The sequence below is a fragment of the Schistosoma haematobium genome, chromosome 3 (genome assembly GCF_000699445.3).
Source record: "Schistosoma haematobium chromosome 3, whole genome shotgun sequence".
Classification (NCBI taxonomy): Eukaryota; Metazoa; Platyhelminthes; class Trematoda; order Strigeidida; family Schistosomatidae; genus Schistosoma; species Schistosoma haematobium.
In genome coordinates, this window is record NC_067198.1 from 19,919,621 (window position 1) to 19,942,285 (window position 22,665).

The 22,665-nt window shown below is 37.0% G+C and overlaps 1 protein-coding gene across 3 annotated transcripts; it reads right to left on the bottom strand.

The window, feature by feature from the left end:
- Positions 1 to 15,437: 15,437 nt before the first annotated feature.
- ATG10_1 (E2-like conjugating enzyme atg10) lies at positions 15,438 to 21,080 on the bottom strand (the record flags this gene model as incomplete). 3 transcript variants are annotated; one of them, XM_051213238.1, is made up of 4 exons in its annotated part: positions 20,996 to 21,080; positions 18,126 to 18,235; positions 17,843 to 18,087; positions 15,855 to 16,560 (listed from the first exon to the last, which is right to left on the bottom strand). In XM_051213238.1, exons 3-4 carry the CDS (start codon positions 17,884 to 17,886, stop codon positions 15,975 to 15,977), a joined length of 630 nt encoding a protein of 209 aa, XP_051069197.1. In that variant the 5' UTR covers positions 17,887 to 18,087; positions 18,126 to 18,235; positions 20,996 to 21,080. The 3 variants fall into 3 exon arrangements, with proteins under 3 accessions (XP_051069196.1, XP_051069197.1, XP_035585746.1); XM_051213237.1 differs by having other exon boundaries at positions 15,438 to 18,087; XM_035731631.2 differs by lacking the exons at positions 17,843 to 18,087; positions 18,126 to 18,235; positions 20,996 to 21,080 and adding an exon at positions 20,485 to 20,995 and having other exon boundaries at positions 15,975 to 16,560.
- Positions 21,081 to 22,665: the final 1,585 nt, after the last annotated feature.

Genomic DNA, 22,665 nt, shown 5'->3' on the forward strand with positions numbered 1-22,665 from the left:
ATTACTTGTTTTGATTTCGACGGGAAAGGGCGCGTGTCTAAAGTCCCCGGAAGGCTATTCTTCACCATCCAAACCGTAGTTTGGATTCTACAATATTCATTACGCAATTATTATTCTTATCATGAATGAAACTTTTCACTAGGTGTTCATTTCTTTTCTCTCTTCTTTCCCTCTAAATAAATATTATTCTTAAGATTACGAAGTTTGTAATTAAGAAAATAACTTGTGTTACGCTTAAATTAACTTCTCAGACCCGTTTTATCTTCACTATGCATATATGACTCATTACTTACGCCTGTTACTCCTCGTGAAGGAGCATAGGCCGCTCACCAGCATTCTCCATCCAACCCTGTCCTGGGCAATCCTTTCTAGCTCCGTCCAGTTGTAATTCATCCTTTTCATATCTGCTTCTATTATCCGACGCAATGTGTTCTTTGGCCTTCCTCTTTTTCGCTTCCCTTCAGGATTCCAAGTTAGGGCTTGCCTCGTGATGCAGTTTGACGATTTGCGTAATGTATGTCCTATCCATTTCCATCGTCTTTTCCTAATTTCTTCTTCAGCTGGAAGTTGGTTTGTTCTCTCCCACAGAAGGCTATTGCTGATGGTATCCGGCCAATGGATGTTGAGTATCTTGCGTAGACAGCTATTTATAAATACTTGTACTTTCTTGATTGTGGTTGTTGTAGTTCTCCAAGTTTCAGCTCCATACAGTAGAACTGCCTTGACGTTCGTATTGAAGATTCTCACTTTGATATTGGTTGAAAGTTGTTTTGAGTTCCATATGTTCTTCAATTGTAGGAATGCGACCCTTGCTTTGCCGATCCTCGCCTTTACGTCTGCATCTGAACCTCTTTGTTCATCGATGATGCTTCCCAGGTATATGAAGGATTCTACATCTTCCAGAGTTTCGCCATCAAGAGTGATTGGATTGCTGTTCTCCGCTTCGAATTTGAGTACCTTGGTTTTCCCTTTGTGTATGCTGAGGCCTACTGATGCAGAGACTGATGCTACACTGGCTGTCTTTGTCTGCATCTGTTCGTGTGTATGCGATAGGAGTGCCAGGTCATCTGCGAAGTCCAAATCGTCTAATTGGTTCTGAGCTGTCCATTGTATCCCGTGTTTTCCTTCAGATGTTGAGGTCTTCATAATCCAGTCGACCACCAGAAGAAAGAGGAAGGGAGAGAGTAAACAGCCTTGTCTGACTCCGGTCCTTACTTGGAATGCATCTGTCAGCTGTCCTCCATGCACTACTTTGCACTGTAGTCCGTCGTATGAGTTCCGGATAATATTGACAATCTTCTCAGGAACTCCGTAGTGTCGAAGAAGTTTCCATAATGTCCTCCTATCTACACTGTCGAATGCCTTTTCATAATCAATGAAGTTGATGTATAGTGATGAGTTCCACTCAACTGATTGTTCGACGATGATCCGTAGTGTTGCAATTTGGTCTGTGCACGACCGATCCTTACGGAATCCAGCTTGTTGATCTCGAAGTTGGGCGTCTACTGCATCCTTCATCCGGTTCAGCAACAATCTGTTGAAGACTTTCCCTAGTATTGACAGTAGTGTAATGCCTCTGTAGTTTTCACCATTGCTCAGATCTCCTTTCTTTGGAATCTTGACGAGGTGTCCTTCTTTCCAGTCCATCGGCACTTGTTCCTCCTCCCAAATCTTTTTGAATAGAAGATAAAGCATGCTTGTGGTTGCTTCGATGTCTGATTTCAGTGCTTCAGCTGGTATGTTGTCGGGTCCTGCTGCTTTCCCGTTCTTGATTTGTCTGACGGCCATTCTAATTTCTTCCGTAGTTGGTTCCTCGAAGTATTCTACCCATCTGTTACTCTGTTGTTGAATTTCGGTGATTTTCCTGCCTTCTTTGTTTTTGACCGGCCTCTCTGGTTTACTGTATTTCCCTGCTAGTTTCTTCGTTGTATCGTGAAGCTGTTTCATATTTCCTTCTCTAGCAGCTTTTTCTGCCGTCGTTGCTAGTTCTTCCACGTATTTCTTCTTGTCGGCTCTAATGCTCCTCTTCACTTGCTTGTTTGCTTCTATGTATTCAGCTTGTGCTTGGACTTTCTCTGCTCGTGTTCGGCTGTTGTTTATTGCTGCCTTCTTGTTCTTCCTTTCTTTGATCTTGTCCAGTGTTTCTGTAGAGATCCATTCCTTATGATGGTATTTCTTTAGACCAAGAACCTCTTGACACGTTGAAGTTAATGCTTCCTTGATGCCTTTCCAGTTGTCCTGCATAGTAGTTTCTTCTTCTTTCAGTAGATCTTGTAAGGCTTGGAACCTGTTGTTGAGAGCTATCTTGAATTCATTGAGTTTGTCAGTATCTCGAAGGAAGGCTGTATTGAACCTTTGTATTGCTGTTTGTCCACTTGTCCAGTTCTTTTTTGGCTTCAGTTTTAAATTGGCTACAACTAGGTGGTGATCTGAAGCTACGTCAGCACCTCTCCTGGTTCTCACATCTTCCATTGTCCTTCGGAATTTTTGTTGATGCAAATATGATCTATTTGGTTCTCTGTAGTTTGGTCCGGTGAGATCCATGTAGCCTTGTGTATACGCTTGTGTGGAAATATTGTGCCTCCTATGACCAATTTGTTGAATGCACATAGATTTGCAAATCTTTCTCCATTTTCGTTTCTTTCTCCCAGTCCATGTCGTCCCATAATATCTTCATATCCAGTGTTGTCTATTCCGACTTTGGCATTTAGATCTCCCATCAGAATAGTTAGGTCCTTTCTTGGGCATTTCTCAATGATTGACTGCAGCCGCTCGTAGAACTGATCTTTAATTTCGTCGTTGCTATCATTGGTGGGTGCATAACATTGGGTAATATTCATTAAGATCCCCTCCTTCTTTGTTTTGAATGATGCTTTGATGATTCTGGATCCGTGAGATTCCCATCCTACAAGTGCATTTCGTGCTACTTTGGACAGCATAAGAGCGACTCCCTGAGTGTGTGGAGCATTGTCCTCTTCGTGACCGGAGTATAGCAGCATTTCTCCCGTAGCTAGCCTTTTCTGTCCAGCTTGGGTCCAGTGGGTTTCGCTGATTCCCAGTACTGCTAAGTTGTATCTCCTCATTTCCATTGATATTTGACTGGTCTTCCCGGTTTCCCACATTGTTCGAACGTTCCATGTACCTATAAAAATTTTTGCTCTGGTTGTCAGAAGGGGCATCGGCCTCGTGGCTTCCGAAGGAACTCGGCTTTCACCATGAAGCGTCATAATTCTTCTAAATGAAGACCTTCTAACTCCCAGGGCAGAGTTAAAATGGTTTGGATTATTTTTTCTGGTAAGCGTTTTTTTAGCGAGTTAGTTTTCTACGGGATGGGGACGCTAACCCCATGCCCAACCCTCCTCCTTTACCCGGGCTTGGGACCGGCAGTAGCCCCCGGAGGGACTCCAGGCGGACTAAATTCTGCCTCTAAAACTTAACAACATAATATGATAACAATTTTCCAAACTTATAATTTTTTTCAAAATTAGTCATCTTGTATAAATCTTTTACATACTGATTAACAATCTGTCAATAGTTCCAAGGAGCAATCTGACATCTGTTTTGCAAGTAACTAACACTTCTAAGATTAAGGCAGTGATACGCTTATATATCAGTCTGATAGATGTCGTAGTCATGTCTATCTGTACCTCAAAAAAAAATAATCACTGGGTTGGTTTTAAGAATGCTGTAAGCAGTGTACGTTAGTCCTTTCATTCCATAAATCTTCGCAGTGAAGCCAAAGAAAAATTGGAAATGTACCCATAGCTGGAAGGCTCAAGGTTATGCATCCTTATGTTAACTGGTCTCAGAAGGATATCTGTTGACACATTTTAGATTCATATGGAATTAAATATATTGCTACATCCATAGGGAACGATATTCCTGCTTACTAAATATTCTACATTCCCCCTACATCTGATAATAAGATTTTTGAACCAGTTTTGTTCGAACGTTCCATGTACCTATAAAAATTTTTGCTCTGGTTGTCAGAAGGGGCATCGGCCTCGTGGCTTCCGAAGGAACTCGGCTTTCATCATGAAGCGTCATAATTCTTCTAAATGAAGACCTTCTAACTCCCAGGGCAGAGTTAAAATGGTTTGGATTATTTTTTCTGGTAAGCGTTTTTTTAGCGAGTTAGTTTTCTACGGGATGGGGACGCTAACCCCATGCCCAACCCTCCTCCTTTACCCGGGCTTGGGACCGGCAGTAACTCTAGAAGAGCTACAGGCGGAGTTATATATGACTCATACACACTGATATTTCATTATCCTTTTCACTCAATTGAGACTTTCATCGCATCACTCCAAACTATGACTGCACAAACATTTATTCTATCGTCATAACTCACTACAATAATAAGTTGTTTTTTCTTAATTATTTTTTGTTACTAATTTGACGATATATACATAGTCGTTTGTTCTTGTTTCATATTCATAAACACACCAATTAAACTGTTTGTGTATTTTCTACATTTCCTTCTTTAAACTCAATTCAATATTCTTCTCAATTACACGGACCCGATTTATTATTATTAATATTCTACTATTATTACTCTAATTTTTTTTAATATGGCAAGTATAATGCTAACATTATTGAAAATTGTGTATCATTGCATTTTTTGAAGAAACCCGAAATGACTTCTTCGCAACACTTATGTACCCATAAGATGTTTGTGAATACTAACAATAATATTGTTCTTTCCCTAGCCCAAACTTGTTCTTCATCATGTATTGGTAGTTGTTACGATACAATGAGTTCGTGTAGACGATGATGTGACTTCCACGTAAGATCTTATACGTTAGACAGTTATATCATGACAAACCTACAATTTTAGGATTAGGTCTATTATTAGAGCAGTACTTATATCATGGTAGACCATAATTCTACAGGTCTTCATAATCTAGTCGACCGCCAGAAGAAAGAGAAAAGACGATAGTACGAAGCCTTGTCTGACATCGGTCCTTAATTGAAATGCATCTGTAAGGTGTCCTCCATACACTACTTTGCAGTGTAGTTCGTCGTGTGAATTCCGGATGATGTCGACGATTCTCTCAAGTTCACCGTAGTGTTGGAGAAGTTTCCATAAGGTTCTCCTATCCACTCTGTCCAACGCCTTCTCATAGTCAAGGAATTTGATGTATGGTGACGAGTTCAATTCAATTGATTGTTCAACGATGATGCGTAGTGTCGCGATTCGGTCTGTGTACAACCGGTCCTTACGGAATCCGACCTGTAGATCTTGAAGCTGGATGTTTACTGAAACTTTCATTCGGTTCAGCGACACTCTGTGGACGACGTTTTCTGGTGCTTCTGTAGCTGAGCTCACACATTTGTTCAAATCTCTTTATTTTGATATATTGATGTGCTGCTTCCACCTCTAGTTGGTTTGTTAATTTATGGTCTAGTTCGGTGTTAGTACATTGATCTTTGATACTATAATAATGGACCTAACTCTGAAATTGTAGATTTTTCATATGTCTACTTAATCCATAATATCTTATGTGAAAGTTCCATTATTTTCTACACCGACTAGTCAAATCATGACAATCAGAGGTATGAAGCTTAGTAATTACGAGGAAAATATTTCGGGATGGGTATAGTGTAATATATTCAGTGTAAAATACAGTAAGTTTTTTAGAATGACCGTGTCTGAATAGCCGAGGCACACCTCGAATCGTTGTTTCGGTGTTCGCCATTCACAATCTCCTCCAAGTGTTAAAAATTGAGTATTTAGTAATTATATATTCAGCTTTGAGAATTGTGCTATTAAAACCCAATACCACTACAGGTTCGGAATGTCTCTAACAATCTGTTCCTCTGTTCTTGAATCTCAGTAAGTATCTTTCCTTCTTTTTCCTGACTGGTCTCTCTGCTTTACCATATTTCTCTAACAGTTCCTTCGTTGTGTCATATATTTGCTCCGTCCTTCCTTCTAGTGCACCCTTGTTCTCTGTCATTTCTAGATCACCCACGTACTCCTGCTTGTTAGCTCTAATGCACCTCTCATTTGTTTGCTTGATTGTTCGCATTCAGTTTGTTTCTTGACCCCCTCTACTCTTGTACGTCTGTTGTTAATTGCTGTATTTTTGTTCATTCTTTCGTAAATCTTGTCCAGATTTTTGATAGAGATCCATTCCTTATGATGATGCTTGTTGCGGCTCAGCACTTCCTGACATGTTGAAGTTGGTGCTCTTTAATCCCTTTACAGTTGTACACCATAATAGTTTACTATTCTACAAGTAAGCTTTGTAATATTTGGAACCTGTTGTTGAGAGCTATCTTGAATTCATTGAGTTTTCCAGTAGGTCGAAGGACGTATGTGTTGAACCTGTGTATTGCTATTTCGCTTACAGTACAGTGCGTTTTGAGCCTCAGTTTCATCTTTGCAACTACCACGTAATGACCTGAATCTGTGTTAACTCCTCTGTTTGTTCTCACGTCCTCCATGGATATTCCGAAATTTTACTGGTGCAAATATGATCGATGTGGTTTTCCTTATTGCGATCCGATGAGACTCGTTTTGGTTTTGTGCATGTGTTTACTGGATTCTTTCCTAAAAACCTATTTAAGATCGACTGCGATCTCTCATAAAACATATTTATTGTGTTCACTTCCACCCTTGATGGATGCAGGAATTGTACCTCTCTGGTTTAGTTCTGTTTTGACTCTCTACATCTCACTTATCCCACCTGTAGTATAGTCCTTACCCAACTCCTACATATATAAGACCTTGGAGATAAAGTATCTAAGGTGAGAAATGAAAATAAAAAACTGGAATATCGAGGAAACTACTTCGCTATCCAATAAGTACTGATATGGATCGGTCTTCCCTTCAAAATTCTCACGGCTAATGTATCACATACGTTTTTAGGAATATTAGATGACGTCCTCGCCTGAAATAATCTCAATGCATGATCAAATACATCTACGCCTTACTCAGATATCATAGGCTTCCAACACGCGTAATTCATATCGGAATTAGAGTTTAGTTTCCTTTCATCTTCCTTTCTGAAGCTTTATTAAATATTTCCCCGTGGCTACATTGGATATCACTAATTTTTAATTGAAGCAGAAAGCAAACTCAACGAATCTAACGACACTACCGAACTACAGTTAGATGCAATAGATGCTCTCTACTGTCCTAAAAAGTGATCGCTTGAACAACACAAATCTCTTCCGTACTCCGAGTAGTCTTGGGTCTGTAGAGCTTGTAAGCCATCACCCATTAATGATGACACAATACAAAGTGAACACAACCTTATATTTATTTCTTCTAGTCAATTTTTCATCAGCTCATTGCTTTCACATATACTTTACTGTAGCACCGTTAATTTTGACACATTACCCGTTGCCTCATCCATAACTGATATATCACCACTTTTTCCCCACTACATGGATAAATATTTGTCTGCCGTTAAACTTTTCCAAACGTAATAAATGTTTTTTTAAAAAAACGCAATATACCACAGTAATTTAAAGCATTGCATCTAACCCTTACACACAGTCCAAATTTGAAAACGTCTATTAGGCTTGTAAAAAATACTCGTAGAAGTAGTGTCATCCGACAGGACAAAAAACATAGGGCATAGAGTAGGACATATTAGTATTAGTAATTTTTCCGCATCCAGTTTGAGGGCAAGTTCAAAATGCCACAAACGTTGCATGGTTCATCATAATGAGCCACTCAGGTTGATACGTGATATGACATAGAAACAGGGGGGTAGAATACGCTACATAAGAATATAAATAATTTTATGAGTAATCATAATAAATAGCATGCACGAGTCATTGTTAAGGGCGGAAACAATAATTTGCTACGCGGATTAATAGATAAGATATTACCAAAGCAACGTTACTAAACAGACAGGAGAAATGAGAAATTTAGATAGAATATTGGTGCAGATAAACCAGCGAGTTAAGATGCAGGTTTGGTGTTGGCACTGCATCAAGAGTCAATAGTTGTTAAAATTTGTTTAAAAATGGCTCATTGTACGAACTTCAAAAAACACTCATGCACCACAAATTCCATCTTTACGTGTTATATTCTTGGCGCCGAAAAGAAGGAAAGGAAAATAAGCAGCAAAACGAGAAACAAAATACAGTTGATAAGCTCAGTGTTTTTAATTTTTTGAGATGGGAGGGGTTAAAATATGACTGTTGGCAGGCGGAACGCAAACTGATCGATAAAGGAACTTCACATAAATCATATGAATTAAACAAAGTGTAAAGAATTTTAAAGGCAAAACATGTCTTAGGGGAAGGTTGAAGAGCAAGGCTAGACAAAGGTTTATTGATCCCGGAAAACTAACAGTGGTGTAAATTGTCTGAACCTCCATATGACTTCATCACAATAGTCTTTGTATATCGATTACCCGTTTTTATTGTTATTGTTGGATGACGATTGTCAGGTCTGTGTTTTGGTGTCTGAAAATGTGTGTGATATGTTGACTTGGCAGAAAAGGTAAACCGATAAAAGGTAGAAAACGTAAATCGAAGAAGCAGCAAACATAGAAGGATAACCTCAGTATCTTCGAACGGTTGTTGCGTTACCGATTATAAAGAGCGAAGTCAACTAAAATATTCTGCTACACAAACGTAGGTGGATTGAAATTATCACCTTAACCATCAACGTTTGCTAGTTAGTAACTCTACCCTCACTCCTATCTAAAAGTAACCTTTAAAGTTTTACACCAAAAAAGAAAAGAGAGTGTAGTTACTGATCAGCAAGCATTTATGTTGAGGAAGATTACTTCAATCCACTCATATTCGTAGGGTAGAACGCTTTGTTTTTTGAAGCTCTTTATGATTGGGGATGTAACAATCAGTTTATATCAAAAGCTTTTTAATTATTACCCACGACAGTGATCGCAGATTATCGCTGCAGAAGCATCTGACGTAAACCTCAAGTTCGCAGAGACATTCGTAGACCTAGAGTGAAGAATATTTCCGTAAAACATTCTGGTTTAAGCAAATCGAAATTCAATACTACCCGGCAAACTATGAATAGTGATAGAGAAATCTTTGCGAAACAATATGAAGGGGTGGTATTGAATACAAAAAAGTATGTACAAGCTAAGCTGAACTTACACGAACAGTGTTTTTCCGCCAAGTACAGTTCTCATGACAACAGCAAGCTTGTAAGATCAACTGTAAAATAAAGAGTAACTAAAATAAAGAATTTTTCTTCGCCATCAGTTAAATGATACCTAGCGACTCAGGAATTACTTGCTGTCGAAAAGGTAAAATTATCACCTGTCAAATGGCCTCAGAGCAAGAACTTGACTGCATATAACAATGGATGTTCCTAGCGATTAAGGAATAAAATATTTCTCCCAATAAAAATAGGTCATGCCAATTAAGCCAAATGACATCATCCAAGAATAAGGTCACTCAATACAGAGGACTCTAGAAATCAAAATGTCGTTATAAAAAATGTAGGAGGCCTGCAAGTTAGTAAGGTTTTAAGAAACTTTGTCTCAATACTCGAGATTGACGGACATTTGGGATATGGCCTTACGACAAAGTAATCTTTATGAGTAGCTCACTCAAATCAGAAACCCTTTTCATTAGCACTGAAGAAGGCTGAAGCTAACTGTTCAGACTCATCGGTGATCAAACTTATTACATTCAAAACACTGGTACAAAATACAATTGAAATTCTTATGTTCACAGTCGGATTGCATAAAAGCTTGTTTGTTATTTTCACGAATACAGTTACCACGACTTCAGTGTCGGTGGGAATACAAATCGCCATTATGTTTGTTGAAAACTAAGATAAAATGGTAAGTCATCAAACATATACCACAAGTCAAATCCCTACCTCATTTAATTAAGCAAATTAGTTCATAATTTCATTTGGCAGTTTGTAAGTTTGATTTTGAAACTATTGGATAGTTAAGAAATAAAGAACCCAACTCTCAACTTTGGGGAAATTTTGGGAGTTTAGTGCCATTTCCTTAAATTTTACTATAGCGGCTTCCCCAAACTGGGTCAAATTTTCCCCGAAATTGGGAGCTTGGGAAACTGATATGACTAAATGCCATAAAAAGTTTCAACTTCACCTATATATTAAAGCAAGCCCAACTACGTCATATGATAAGAAAAGTGTTGTATTATGTGAAAGTCGGTGCAAACCCGCACTACATTCTCGGTATGCATAATAATCTCATAAGATCCTGTGTACGTCCTTGAGAAGTGCTGGACCCGCTGCTCCAGACAAGTCCTTTTTACAGATGTTTCACGGTTCATTGCCTGTCATCTACATTGTGTAGATACTTCACTGTGGTATTAAAGTTTAACAGTGATGTCTCTCAAGAAAATGGCTGATACTTTTTAATATCAATTTTAACAGGTGTTTGAAACTATAAGATAAATAAGTGACGTCGTAAAAACAACATAGAAACCCAGGCATCCAACTTTGGAGAAGTTTAGGGGTTTTTGTGCCATTTCCCCAAAGTTTACTATAGCGGCTTCCCCAAAGTGGGTCGAATTTTCTCCACAGTTGAGAGCTTGGAAAAATAAGACCGTAACGCTTTGATTTTCTTACCGGACTGTATCAAACAGTGAGTAAGCCTGTGTAAACATAGGTTTTCCTTGTAGAAACAAATGGCATTCACTAAAATAACCCAAAGAAACTACAAAGAAATTCGAGTTTCTCCAACAGATGTTATTTTCATGGTTTTTTCGTATATATTCGCATGAAAATGTCAAATGAAATGCCGTAAGTGTGTAGTTGTAAATAAACCGTCAAAATAAATAGCTCTGTAAATTTTCGACATCTGATGCTGACCTCGTTAGTTTCACTGGACTCACCTAGCTGAAGGCACTCGGTCGCGCATCCATACCAGATCACGAGTGGGTACGTCGTGCTCCACATCTCATACAACCGCTAGCCAGCTTAGATTGATCACTTATTGATATATCGATAGTCTATCATATATATCTTCGAACCTCTTCACTTACGACTTTTCATTTGACTGGATTGACACGTTTTGATTGGAAAAGGTGTTACTGGTTAAGGCGCTGTCAAAATCCGAATACTTGTAGAATCTTTAGGTGTGTAGGACAAAAACATCATGACGATAAACTTGTTTGAAAAACTACTAGAATAACAGAGTTATATCACATTATGTACAAGCATATACATACATATTGCTTTTAGATAAAATGTTTGGAATCGAACTGATATACAGAAGCCAATCCACTCCATTTATATATCAGGTTAATACTAGCCCTAGTAATGGTTTGAAAGAAGCAAGAGAGGCCCATATATATTACTAATGTATTTGCAAGCAGTACTCATAACACTTAAATAACTACTTTGAGTCCTTAAAAAGTGGTGAAAATAAGTATTTCGTAATGTGCGTAAAAATCCAACCACCATAAAAAAATTTTCCGTCAAAAGCGCTATGGATGATTTTGTACACATCTAATTTTGAAAAATTAACCAAATAAGAGGTGAAGAAATTTCCTTTTGGATTTTCTTAATGTGTTTTAACATTATGACTCTTGACAAGAAGTCTTATTTTCTGAAGTAAAGATCAAACTACCATGCGAAAATAAAGTTAAGTTCATCATAAATATAAAAGAAGGCTAGTTATCTATTAATAAATATACTTAGAATAAATGGATGTACAAGATACGAAAAATAGCCTCTCAGTTTATTGAAATTTTAGAGGTAAACTGAAACGCAGTCAAATCTAATAAATTAATTTATCACAATATTAATTGACACAGGTCAGTAACATACAGATGGTATTCTGTGGATAGTTTTCCTGCCAAGTAGAAGAAACGCTTATTATCTTAAACAGGGACCAATTCGAAAAGTCATAAAATGATTGAAAACATCGCGAATGACATCAAAGTTACAAGGCAAGAATCACTAAACAAAATCCTAATCTCGGATCTCTTACAAAACAGAATAAACATAAAAGTTTAGGAAGTCGAATCGTACTGAATAAGTGCTGAATTATAACAATCACAAACCAACATTACACTATTCAAACTAACCTATGAGCACTGCACCACTATTAGGAAACGAAAAGTCGTAGAAACTAATGTTCCATAAAAATGAACACCTCAGTAACTTCATTAAAATTATATAACAAATTGAACCGGCATCACAAAGTCAACCTCAGAAACTGATAGCTTTACCGTATTCTTACAACATCTCGGAAGGCATCACAAGGATTTTAGAACTGTTTCAAATCAGCGCTGGCCACAAAGGAGAGCAATTGTTTCACTTCAATTTGTCAACCAAAATAAAAAATTGAAAGAACACGAATGCAACGTCGTCTACAAATGAAATTGTACCGAATGTGATAAACACTACGCTAGATGAATTGTAGATCCTCTTCACCTACACATGCAGAATGCTAGTCGTCAGTGAAACAATATAATATGATGTCACCGACTTCAAATCACGTTGTTGACCACGGGTATAAACCTGACTAGGAAAATTTTGAAACTCTAAATAAAAGGAATTCTAGAAACGTAGGATTCATATTAATCAAAACTCAACAGAAAATAGAGATGGACTATGTCTGTCAACCAGTGAGAAGGCCAATCAGAAGCCTCATCAGAGGAGCGAGAAAGTGAACATAAATCCAAAGACGAACAAAAACAACCAATAAAAAACCAAGGTCATCAGAATTGACTGATACAATACTTGTGTAATAACTGGTTGTGTAGCATCATCCTACGAGATGACCCCCTTACTTGATCAACATTGCCTAGTGAATATATTACTCGAAATTATTTACACCACGAGTTTAAAAGACATTCGTAGTACGTGATTAGAGTAAAATTTAAGACAAAATACTTTGTTCTAAAGTGATAGTACAATATCAAGCAGTTTTCAGAAACACCAATATCCTCAATTTTTCATGACAAAACTTTTAGCTTGTTAAATGAGTGACGTACAGGTGCTCAGGTGAAATCCTGGAGATTGAAATTAAAAGGTTATGACAGGATTTATTATTAACTGGATATACTAGACTACTCGTAATAATTTTAATTCGTAGTAAGCCAAATGCACATGATAGGGTCCATCGGTTGACAATAATCAAATTTGAACTATCTTCTTCAAACAAATGTATTTGTGCAAATTTTCATCAACAATTGCTGGACAGAAATAATTAGACCAGTCAATTACTATACTATGTTTCATGACCTTTTACAATAAATAGAGTATTGTCTCATTAAAATTAATGATAAGGATTGAGGCTTCATAATGTTAATTTATTTTCGATTAGAAAATGTTTTAAACGATACGATTTGTGTGTCATCATAATGCTCAGTAAAGGGTTGCCTTCAGAACTAGTGGATGAGGAAAAAACTAAATTCAATTACCTTTTCCGTTCAATTTCAAAAATGTTTACAGAATACTACATCACATCTGTAAATCTAATTAGACTGACATAGTTACTGTTCACAAATTTCATGATAAGTCTTCGATTACCAGCTTCTTTTAAACATGTGATCAGAGCCATGTACAATTGTGATTAAAAAATAGAGAAAGATGATTGTAACTGCATGATTAGTGTATGTAGACTTAAACGCTATTCAGTTCAAGTAAATGACAACAACACACTATAAAAGTCAGTTAGATTTCTCGAGTCTATTTAAACTAAATAGTTAAATAATAGAACACAATGACTGCATATAAGTGAGTGTATAAGACAGTCTATTGTTCGGGAACTGAAGACACTAAGAATCATCCAGACTTTTGAAATGGGATAGAACTAGACTTTCTAAGTTGACTTGTCTAATATTTAAGAATAAACGTCATTTATAGAAAATAGAGGAAAAGCATCATGTTTATTTAGTTGAATTAGAGTTAGGCAAGTGTATAAAGCTTGATCATGCATTTAAAAAGTCAAACGTTACCTAACGATAAACCTGGTTAAAATTGGATTTCAGCCAAAAACGAAAGGAAAACAAAAACTGAAGAAAGGAACCAAGAGAAAATCTGGGAAGGCTAAACGCAAAGGTCGGTCATCTCGGCAGAAAAAGCCTAAACATGAAATTGATATTATGAGCCTATGTGCCATGGAAAACTTGTACTACATCGCGCACAATGCACCATGTGCATTGATGTATCGTGGTTTTCGTTGGTCAAGGTTAAAGCCAAAACGAGGTAAGGGTAAGCGGAAAGGGAGAAAGAAGAAGAAAAAATAATTATCTTGACGTACCACTCAACACCATAGAAGATGCTTCCACTGAGATGTTATCCTTTATTTATTTACTTATTTATTTATGTTCACAGATAATTTCTGTTGTTTATGACATTTATTTCATAGCTTTTTCCATAGCATGTGCAAATAAAATTGTTACTAAGACTTATTTATGCTTTTTAACTATTGCAAGAAATCCAAATAAAAGCCTTTAAACCTACAAACTTGAATATCAAGGGGCACTAATATTTTTACAGTCAAAAACATGCACACAGCCGGACGAGCAATCATGAAAAGTTTAAAATCGGTATTGTCTTCACCAAGATAGAAATAATCCAAATGTTGATTTATGAATCACCTAGTTAAATGATATAAAACTCTAGACCGAATGTTAAATTTTCGTAGAGTAAGTGATATGCAACTAAATTCTATTCACTATTTCGACAAAAGTGATCATGGTGTTTTTTTTTCAAAGCAATCAAAAGATGAATTATAGACTGAGCATACGTAGGTTGTACAAAGTATACTATTCAATTAGTTCAGTTGTACGAAACAAATCTGATTTCCGTTGATAAATCGAAGATGGCACGATTGCTTTCTCACGCACCTGACAGCTGAATAATTGAAATATGTAACATAACACAGTGCTGAACTTCACCAATTTCCTTATTCTTAGTTCACAGTATTCCGCATAGATGAGTAACATCAACGAGTCAAACTGGAACTTACTCTGTATAACACAATAATATAATATGAATTTCCAGAACCTGAAAATCAATACGATGAGGATAACAGCACGTATTCCCTAAAAATCTGCTGTTAATGGAATGAAACAAAAGTTTTTCAGACAATTAGACGGAATCAAGATATCAAAAATATAAAACGAGAAGTATCGCGAAACTTTCAAAAAGAACAGGTAAAATGAGGCAAAGCTAAAAGTTTTCTATTCAAAAATCTAGTGAAATAGAAAATGTGAAGGTAATCCAGCTTCGTTTTGATAAAGCTCTTAAGTCATAATAATCCTGGTTTTCTAAAACAGTTAATCGAACCATTTAGTATTCCGTAGTGATAGACTAATAAAAATTCCCGTCTAACATTTAGTCGAAAACTGGAAGTCAACCTAACGACAGAATAAATTATGCAACAAGGAAACAATGACATAGTTTTAATGAGTAGAAGACTGAAGTTCTGAAATTTTATAAGCCGCCTGTTCTGTCATAGCTTTTCTGTAGGGAAGTCATTTGATTCGTACGTTAATCGACTGCTGATACGACTAGTGAGCCTAGATTTGATTGAGATTTTGTCGTTTTAAAAAGAAATTATGTATTCTTCAGTCTTTGTAAGAACAGCCAGTTCGTTCTTACTGCATTGTTGAAAATCGCAACGATCGGAACCAGTCCTCACCATATAAAGTTCAAAGCTACTCAGTGTGAAGAGTACATGTAACTCAGAATATCACTGTCGATCACCAGTCATTGTACTACTCTGCTAATATTCTGTTAAATTGAATGTTTAAAGTCCATATGCTTCATCGATTTATGTTTAAAAACCTAAATGCAAATTAAGGTCAACAATAAAAGTGAAAGGAATTATTGTTATTGTTTTGCTAACAGATAAAATGAAATGGAAAATTTGCACTATAGACCAATTCAATCGCCAAATAACTAATGACAAAAGCAGTATGAAGGCAATATTTTAATTGAATAACTGAAAACAGATTAATTTACAAAATATGAATGCAAAAAGAAGCTTATTAATTATACATAAATTTCCACAAGTGTTAGAGATCCTCTCAAAGTTTTACGTTAGTAACGATTTTTGTGGAAGATGAAGTCCAAATGGAGAAGCGATTAAACTTAACCACATAATCATGTATTTCACCGGATCATTAAGTTGAGTAGGCTGCGAATAAAATACTTCCTTCATGAGATCAGCAGTTTTACAAGGATGGAACTCATAAAACGGAATTCCGAGGCGTGGATGTTCGATTTCACTAAGGGCATGTAGGGATAGTGGTACTTCAGAAAGAGGAAACACAGATGAACGGAAATTTTCACTCCACAGTTTGTCATGATGTAATGAACGGCCACTTTTTGTCTGGAAACGCATTAAAAGAACAGGCACTTGATAACTATGGCTGAAAACTATACGATACTCTGCTAAAATTTCACCCGACAATAAAGATTCACTTGTTAATAAACAGCTGGTATTTGATTTGCCAAGTAGTATTGGCTTTCTGTAGACCATTTCCAATTCGTCCGGATATCCAACAAACTCATCAATAAACCATTCATCACCACTGTCACTATCACAGATTAAATTGTTTTTTAAGGTTTGAATAGCATCTTTATATGCTATTAATGTGAGTTGGCCACTTTGATGATTCCTAAAAAACAAGGAACATGAAAATTGATGGTTAACTTCTCTGACTAAAACATATGGGTTGAAATACTTAACTTTGCAAATGGAATTAACTTGCGTAAAAAATTGTAGAATCCACAAGAACATTAAACATAAGCCTAGAAAAAGAATAAGTGTACTAGCATCATTTTTACCAATTTCAAAGAATGTTTTGCACAGTTCTTAACCAGTAGTTTTTAATTTTTCTGCAACACTACCAAGAAGCTTCAATTTTATTAAGAGATTAAGACCCAATCTCAGTTATTTTGAAGAATACTGTCACGTCCTTTTTTAATCTTTCTTTTTCAAACTACTAATTTAGCCAACATTGTGAGAATCAGTAAGTTGCGAATCACAACGTGTAGCCTGTAGTCCAGCCACTTCAGTATATTCAACTTTGTAACCTAACCAAGTGAAAATTTCTCTGCCAAAGACTATACATCTGGCTAATTTATTGATATTTTTCGAACTCTTGAAGCTTTTGGTTAACTCAAAGTATGGTGTGTCAACTAGCCACCATTACTTTCAAAAAATAATGATCTTCATTTTCTCATTGGTGACTATCATTTGTTGTGCAAGCTATCCTAAAACTTTGTGTGCACCTGGGTAGCTTGTGATTGCTGGTGGTGGGGTGCTTATTTACGATCAATCTCTAATTAAAGAAATCCAGAGGGAGTTAAACTTTCCTAGATCCTTTTTGTTGCTTTTGTGAAGTTGATCTGCGTGTAAAAACTCAGCTATACGATGTCAGTAAAATAAAAACTACTATATCACACAATCACCGACAGCCTGGCTTAGTGAGAAACAATAGCATGACTTTATGAGGGTTAAAAGGTAGAAAATGGTATTTTTCTCAAATAAGTCAGACTGAAGTTAGTCGCGGCTTAGACAACTCAGTGGTAACGTTTCTGACTGTGAATCTAGGTGACACGGGATCGAATCCATCAGGGAGCATCAGTTCCCTCAAGGTATATCTTGCTGACAAGTGCCATGTGGCACAAAATGTAGGTCCAGGGTTTCCAGTTGACTACCTCCAACTACCATCCTATCTCAACATAGTGCACGCAATGTCGATTTACCTAAACTGGTCGATAGGATTCGATATGCACTAAGAGGGACCTGACATACATGACGTTGATTACCACCCAGTGATCAATCAATTGTAAACAGTTCGACTTATTGCTAGCTAGCACATAGATTGTTGTGCATACACAAAGTACCTGTTATTTACAAGTATTGATACATAAGAAAAATAGCTCAGAAGTTACCTACGGGTAATTTGCTGATTCGCCAACCACAGTGTGCTGATCATTCCAAAAGTACTTGTAAAAGTGAGATACTCCAAAAAACCGTTTCACTGAAAAGCTTGCTCCATTTATATTTCAATTAAAATGTCGTATGTCACAAATTTGGCGAATAGCAAATTACAAAACGGGACAGAAAATATGTTGCACAATTCTTCAGTGAAAAGATGGTCGTGATTTTTTCAAAAAGGGTTTATCCAATATGTGCCCTAGATGGAATAAAGACACTCAACCTATTTATTCTTACTGTTCAAAACGAATCCTTTTTACTTTCGCACCGACATTTTGCAAAAAGCATGATAGTTGGAGGTAGTCAACTGGAAACCCTGGACCTAGGTTTTGTGCCACATGGCAATTCTACAATGCGGGAGACGGTTTAATTGTTTGTTTATCAAAACAGAGCGACATATGGCTTAAGAGATTTCTCATAAACGAAGTCTCCAGACTAAAATCTAGTTTTTATGAGCAAGGCGTTTCCCGAAACCACAATAAAATACTACCACCATATGAATGGCAGCTTTTTAACACGGTCAACTATACTTTTTGGTAGTATAAGAACTTCACTGAGATTTAACTTATGTTAATGTGTGATTCATATGATAAGATGACATATTTGTGGGCACTGAAACTTAGGATTAGTTCGAAACACTATTAAGATAAGAATATTTACTCGAACAGTGGGACCTATGTATGAACCAACAAAATTGTGTACCATTTATTTACCTAATATTACCATGGAAATGGTTTTGTAAGCCTTACATATGAGCTTCAAAAAGGTCATTTAGTGTTGTTGTCGAGTCGATAAAAAATGAAAGTTGGCAGAGGGTAAACAATCGGAGAAGCGGTCAGCAGAAGGTAAGGTGGGACTACACGTCCCAAACTTACTTTTCCTAGTATTTAGGTATTAGCAAAGTAGTACTAAGAATTGTTTTCTTAATCATCTTTAGGTCAGATCTGTGCCCTAGAAACATTCAAATATCCAGATAAGTAAAGACTATATGTTCATTTATTCTATATGATCAGTCTCAAGACTGTGACCAGGTAAATAGTATGTAGTGAGCTCAGTTAGCAACAGATATTCCAATTAGTGAAAGTTATTTTAAGAACTTCGAGCCGAGAAATCGAAAATGATAATAGTAGACACTGTAAGTATTTATTTTGCACCGTACTGACGCAGTTGGTTTCAAAGAAATACAGAATTTACCACGATCACTAGTTTGATTACGATATTTAAATGATTTGTAATTGGCACTAAAATAAACATGAGCAGGAATTTTGCATGGCAAACTAGAAAACGGAGAATGAATGTCAGCAGTGAGCAATCAACACGGAGGTGGAAGACAGTAAAGGAATGAAAGAGAGCAGATATTAGACACGGTGAAAGATAGGTAGGACATCAAGACAAAAAAGGAGTTTCAGTACATAAATATCACTGACTCCAGAAGTCTACTGATATAGGTATTTTGAACTACATCATCACTCATACTCTTGTAAGAGTATGTCTGCAGAACCTAGAGAATGGTAACAAATCAACACATGAAATGTGTGAGAACTGATTAGACAACCTGTGCCCCAGTTGTGGAATGACGAAACTAATGGTGAGGAGTTACATCTAGCGAATTCGCTCTGAAATTACACATAAATTGGTAACTACATTCAGCCCACATAACTAGTATTTGAAGGTATGGGATTTTCGCCATTTTTCTCTGAAAAACTAACTATACTCGAAAGTAGGATGGGTCTAATTGTGGACAAGGATGAGGATTAAACAATGTGTTATAGGGTGTATAAAAGAATCGAATTCTTTGGCAGCACATAGCACACTGGGTGTTGTGGTAATATCCGGTTGCTCGAACAGAACTATGTGAAGTGGAGTGTGAAATCTAGTACTTTTTCTCGGCTTCTCCACTAGTCACAAGTGAGGAGAATGGGACAAAATGTACAATAAAGGTATGAGGCAGTTAGACAAACTGTTCAAAGAGATGTTGAGTTTCCCTTTAAAAGTGAGCTTCAAAACAATGTTCCTTCAAATATTGATAAAGCTGGGCTATAAATGCGAGCTAAATATGAATGTGTTCATCGTCCCAAAGTACACATCAAAACAACCTGTCGTCTACCGGTGGAGTGAGTGGGAGATTTACTCAAGGAATTGCTGCCGATTGACCGTATTATAAATATTTCAATCCAGGAAGGCATCTTAAACTATATCAGTACTGAAACCACCACTAGCTATCTAAGGATTAGTTTTCAGAGCTAATGTCGCCGTTTTCAACTGATGTACAGCTTAAAGTTCAAAGTAAGATTCATTGTTATGATTTATGATTAGAACCTAGTATAAGGATTTAGAACTAAGGATTTATAGTTAGAACTAGGCTTTAGGATGAGAGTATATGATTAAGACTAGAACTGGAGGTTGAATTAAGCGCTCCCCAAGTCATAAACCCGGTATATTAATTTTAAACCTAGGTCTAACCTTAAATCACGAACTCTAGATGTCCAAGGTCAGTCGTACTCTTATATCATAATGCTAAGTACTGATTCTATAACCTAAATCCTAGTCTCAGCATCATATGCAATCCGTCAGTGTTTGTTGTTTAATGACTGACCAAATGGGTAAAGAAATTTTGTAAGTTATTCGAAAGGAGCTCAGTATTTGAGATTTAAATTTACTAAATGCTGCCCCGATCTCCCAATTTTGGGGGAAAAGTTTTACCCATTTGGAGGAAGCCTCTATAGAACCTTTTGGAGAAACGGCACCAAAACCCAGAAGTTTCCCCATATCTGCGGAAATTCCCCAAAATTTCCCTTTAACCTTGGTGAAGGTCTCTTGACTTTGTAGGTTTCCCCAAAATTTCCCCAAACTTGAGAGATTGGGTGATTTTAACCAAACACAATTTTATGATTCTAGAGTTTCTTATCACGAAAGGACCGCCTTATTCCTATATTGATGACACAAAGATTTCTTTCACAATAGTAGGTAAGCAGTGTGGCGCAAATTCGCACCGTGTTGGACAGATATAAGCTCTCTTCTACGACGGATATCCTGTTTCGTCGGTTATAAGATGGGGCAGTTTTTCAATTCGACTGATCACGAGTCACAATTGATATGATTCTTACATTCGGAGTGTGATATTTCAATATACTCAAGACCCAAATATCTCTGCCATGACCTTGAAGTCACAAAAGCCTCCGCGTAGAATCTGTCTTCAGTATTGAGTTATAAGGATAGTAGGTTGATGAACCTGTGTTAACCTTAACAGATTGCCTTCGAGTGAGAGTCTAGCTTCTCCTTGAAAATATTCACTGATAGTGCTGATGCCACTTTTTCGTGTAAGTCGTTTCAATCATTGACTACTCGATGAGAAAAATGGGATCTCGTTTTAAGTTTATTAGATCGTGGTTTGCTATGACCTCTGAGGTTATTATTACCGGAGGGAGCGAAAAGAAAAGACATATTAACACCGAAACCATAACTAAGGGTACCAAATGCCAGTATAATGTCACCTCACGTCCTACCATATGACAAGGGGAAAAGGTTTAGGCGTTTTATACGCTCATCATACGGAAGTTTAAAAAGGCTCTTCACTAATCTTGTTCCCGTGCGCTGAACACGCTTAAGTGAGTTGGTGTCTTTTATCAGACATGGGCTAGCTGCTTGGATACAATACTCTAAATGTGGTCTTACATCGATGGGATAAAAAAAAGTTGAAACATTTCCTCGTCAAAGCATTTGAACGCTCGGCAAAGTGACTATAACGCACGAAAACCTTTGACAGCGGCTATGTTGCAATGCGTCGTTGTCTTCAAGTCATGACCTATTATTACTCTAAAGCCTTTATGTTCTTGAACGTGTGGGAGAGATGTACCACCAATAGCATAATAGTAAGTATTACCATGTCCAACGTGCATGACAACACTCTTCATAGAATTAACTTCCAAGCCCCAACCTCGAGCCCATCTAAGTCAGCTTGGAGATCAAAACTACCAGCCTCAATTAGTATTGTTCTCTAGATTTTTGCATCATCCGCAATCAATAATGTCGGCGACTTAAGCAACAGCGGTAATTAATTAACGTAGAGAAGGAAGATTAGAAGGCCTAAGACGGTGCCTTGGGGTACACCACTTTTGACCGGTTTGGTAGTCAATAACTGCAACGGCCACAAAAACTTGGCTATAACTCAGAAATCAAAAACGCTGCAGTAAGTTTTAGTTTGAGGTTGCAGAGGTTGTTGAATTTAATTAAACTTATGGACCTCTCAGTGCTAGACCAACATTGAAAACCTGGAAATACTGGACGGGCGTTTCGTCATGTTATGAGCACCTCAGCGGATGCCAATGGGAAATGCAGGATTTACAGCAGTACGCCTGTACAAACATAAGCTTAATCAACAATCAGCTGTTATTCCGTTCTCTCCAGAAGATAAAGCCTAATTGCATCTCCTGTTATAACCACTTCTTTCGTACATTCCATCACTGTTCTTACTAGGCCATCTCCATTCATCTAGCACCTATGAACCGGTTCTAGAAGCGATGACCCATAAGTAGTAAATTCGTTGGCTGAACGTTTATACACTTGTTCCTGTCTAAAAAGTAGACTTCAAAGTCTGGCCAACCCACTTCTGTTTCCATGTTTAACGACAGTCGTCATAGTTTTCGATGATAAACTTAAGAGTTATAAAGCATCTTACTTGACTATAGCCATACCTGAAACATTGTATAAAAGGGCACATCCACAAAATTCCATTTTCCAGTCTTAAGACGTTTGAGTATTAGACCCATAAACACCT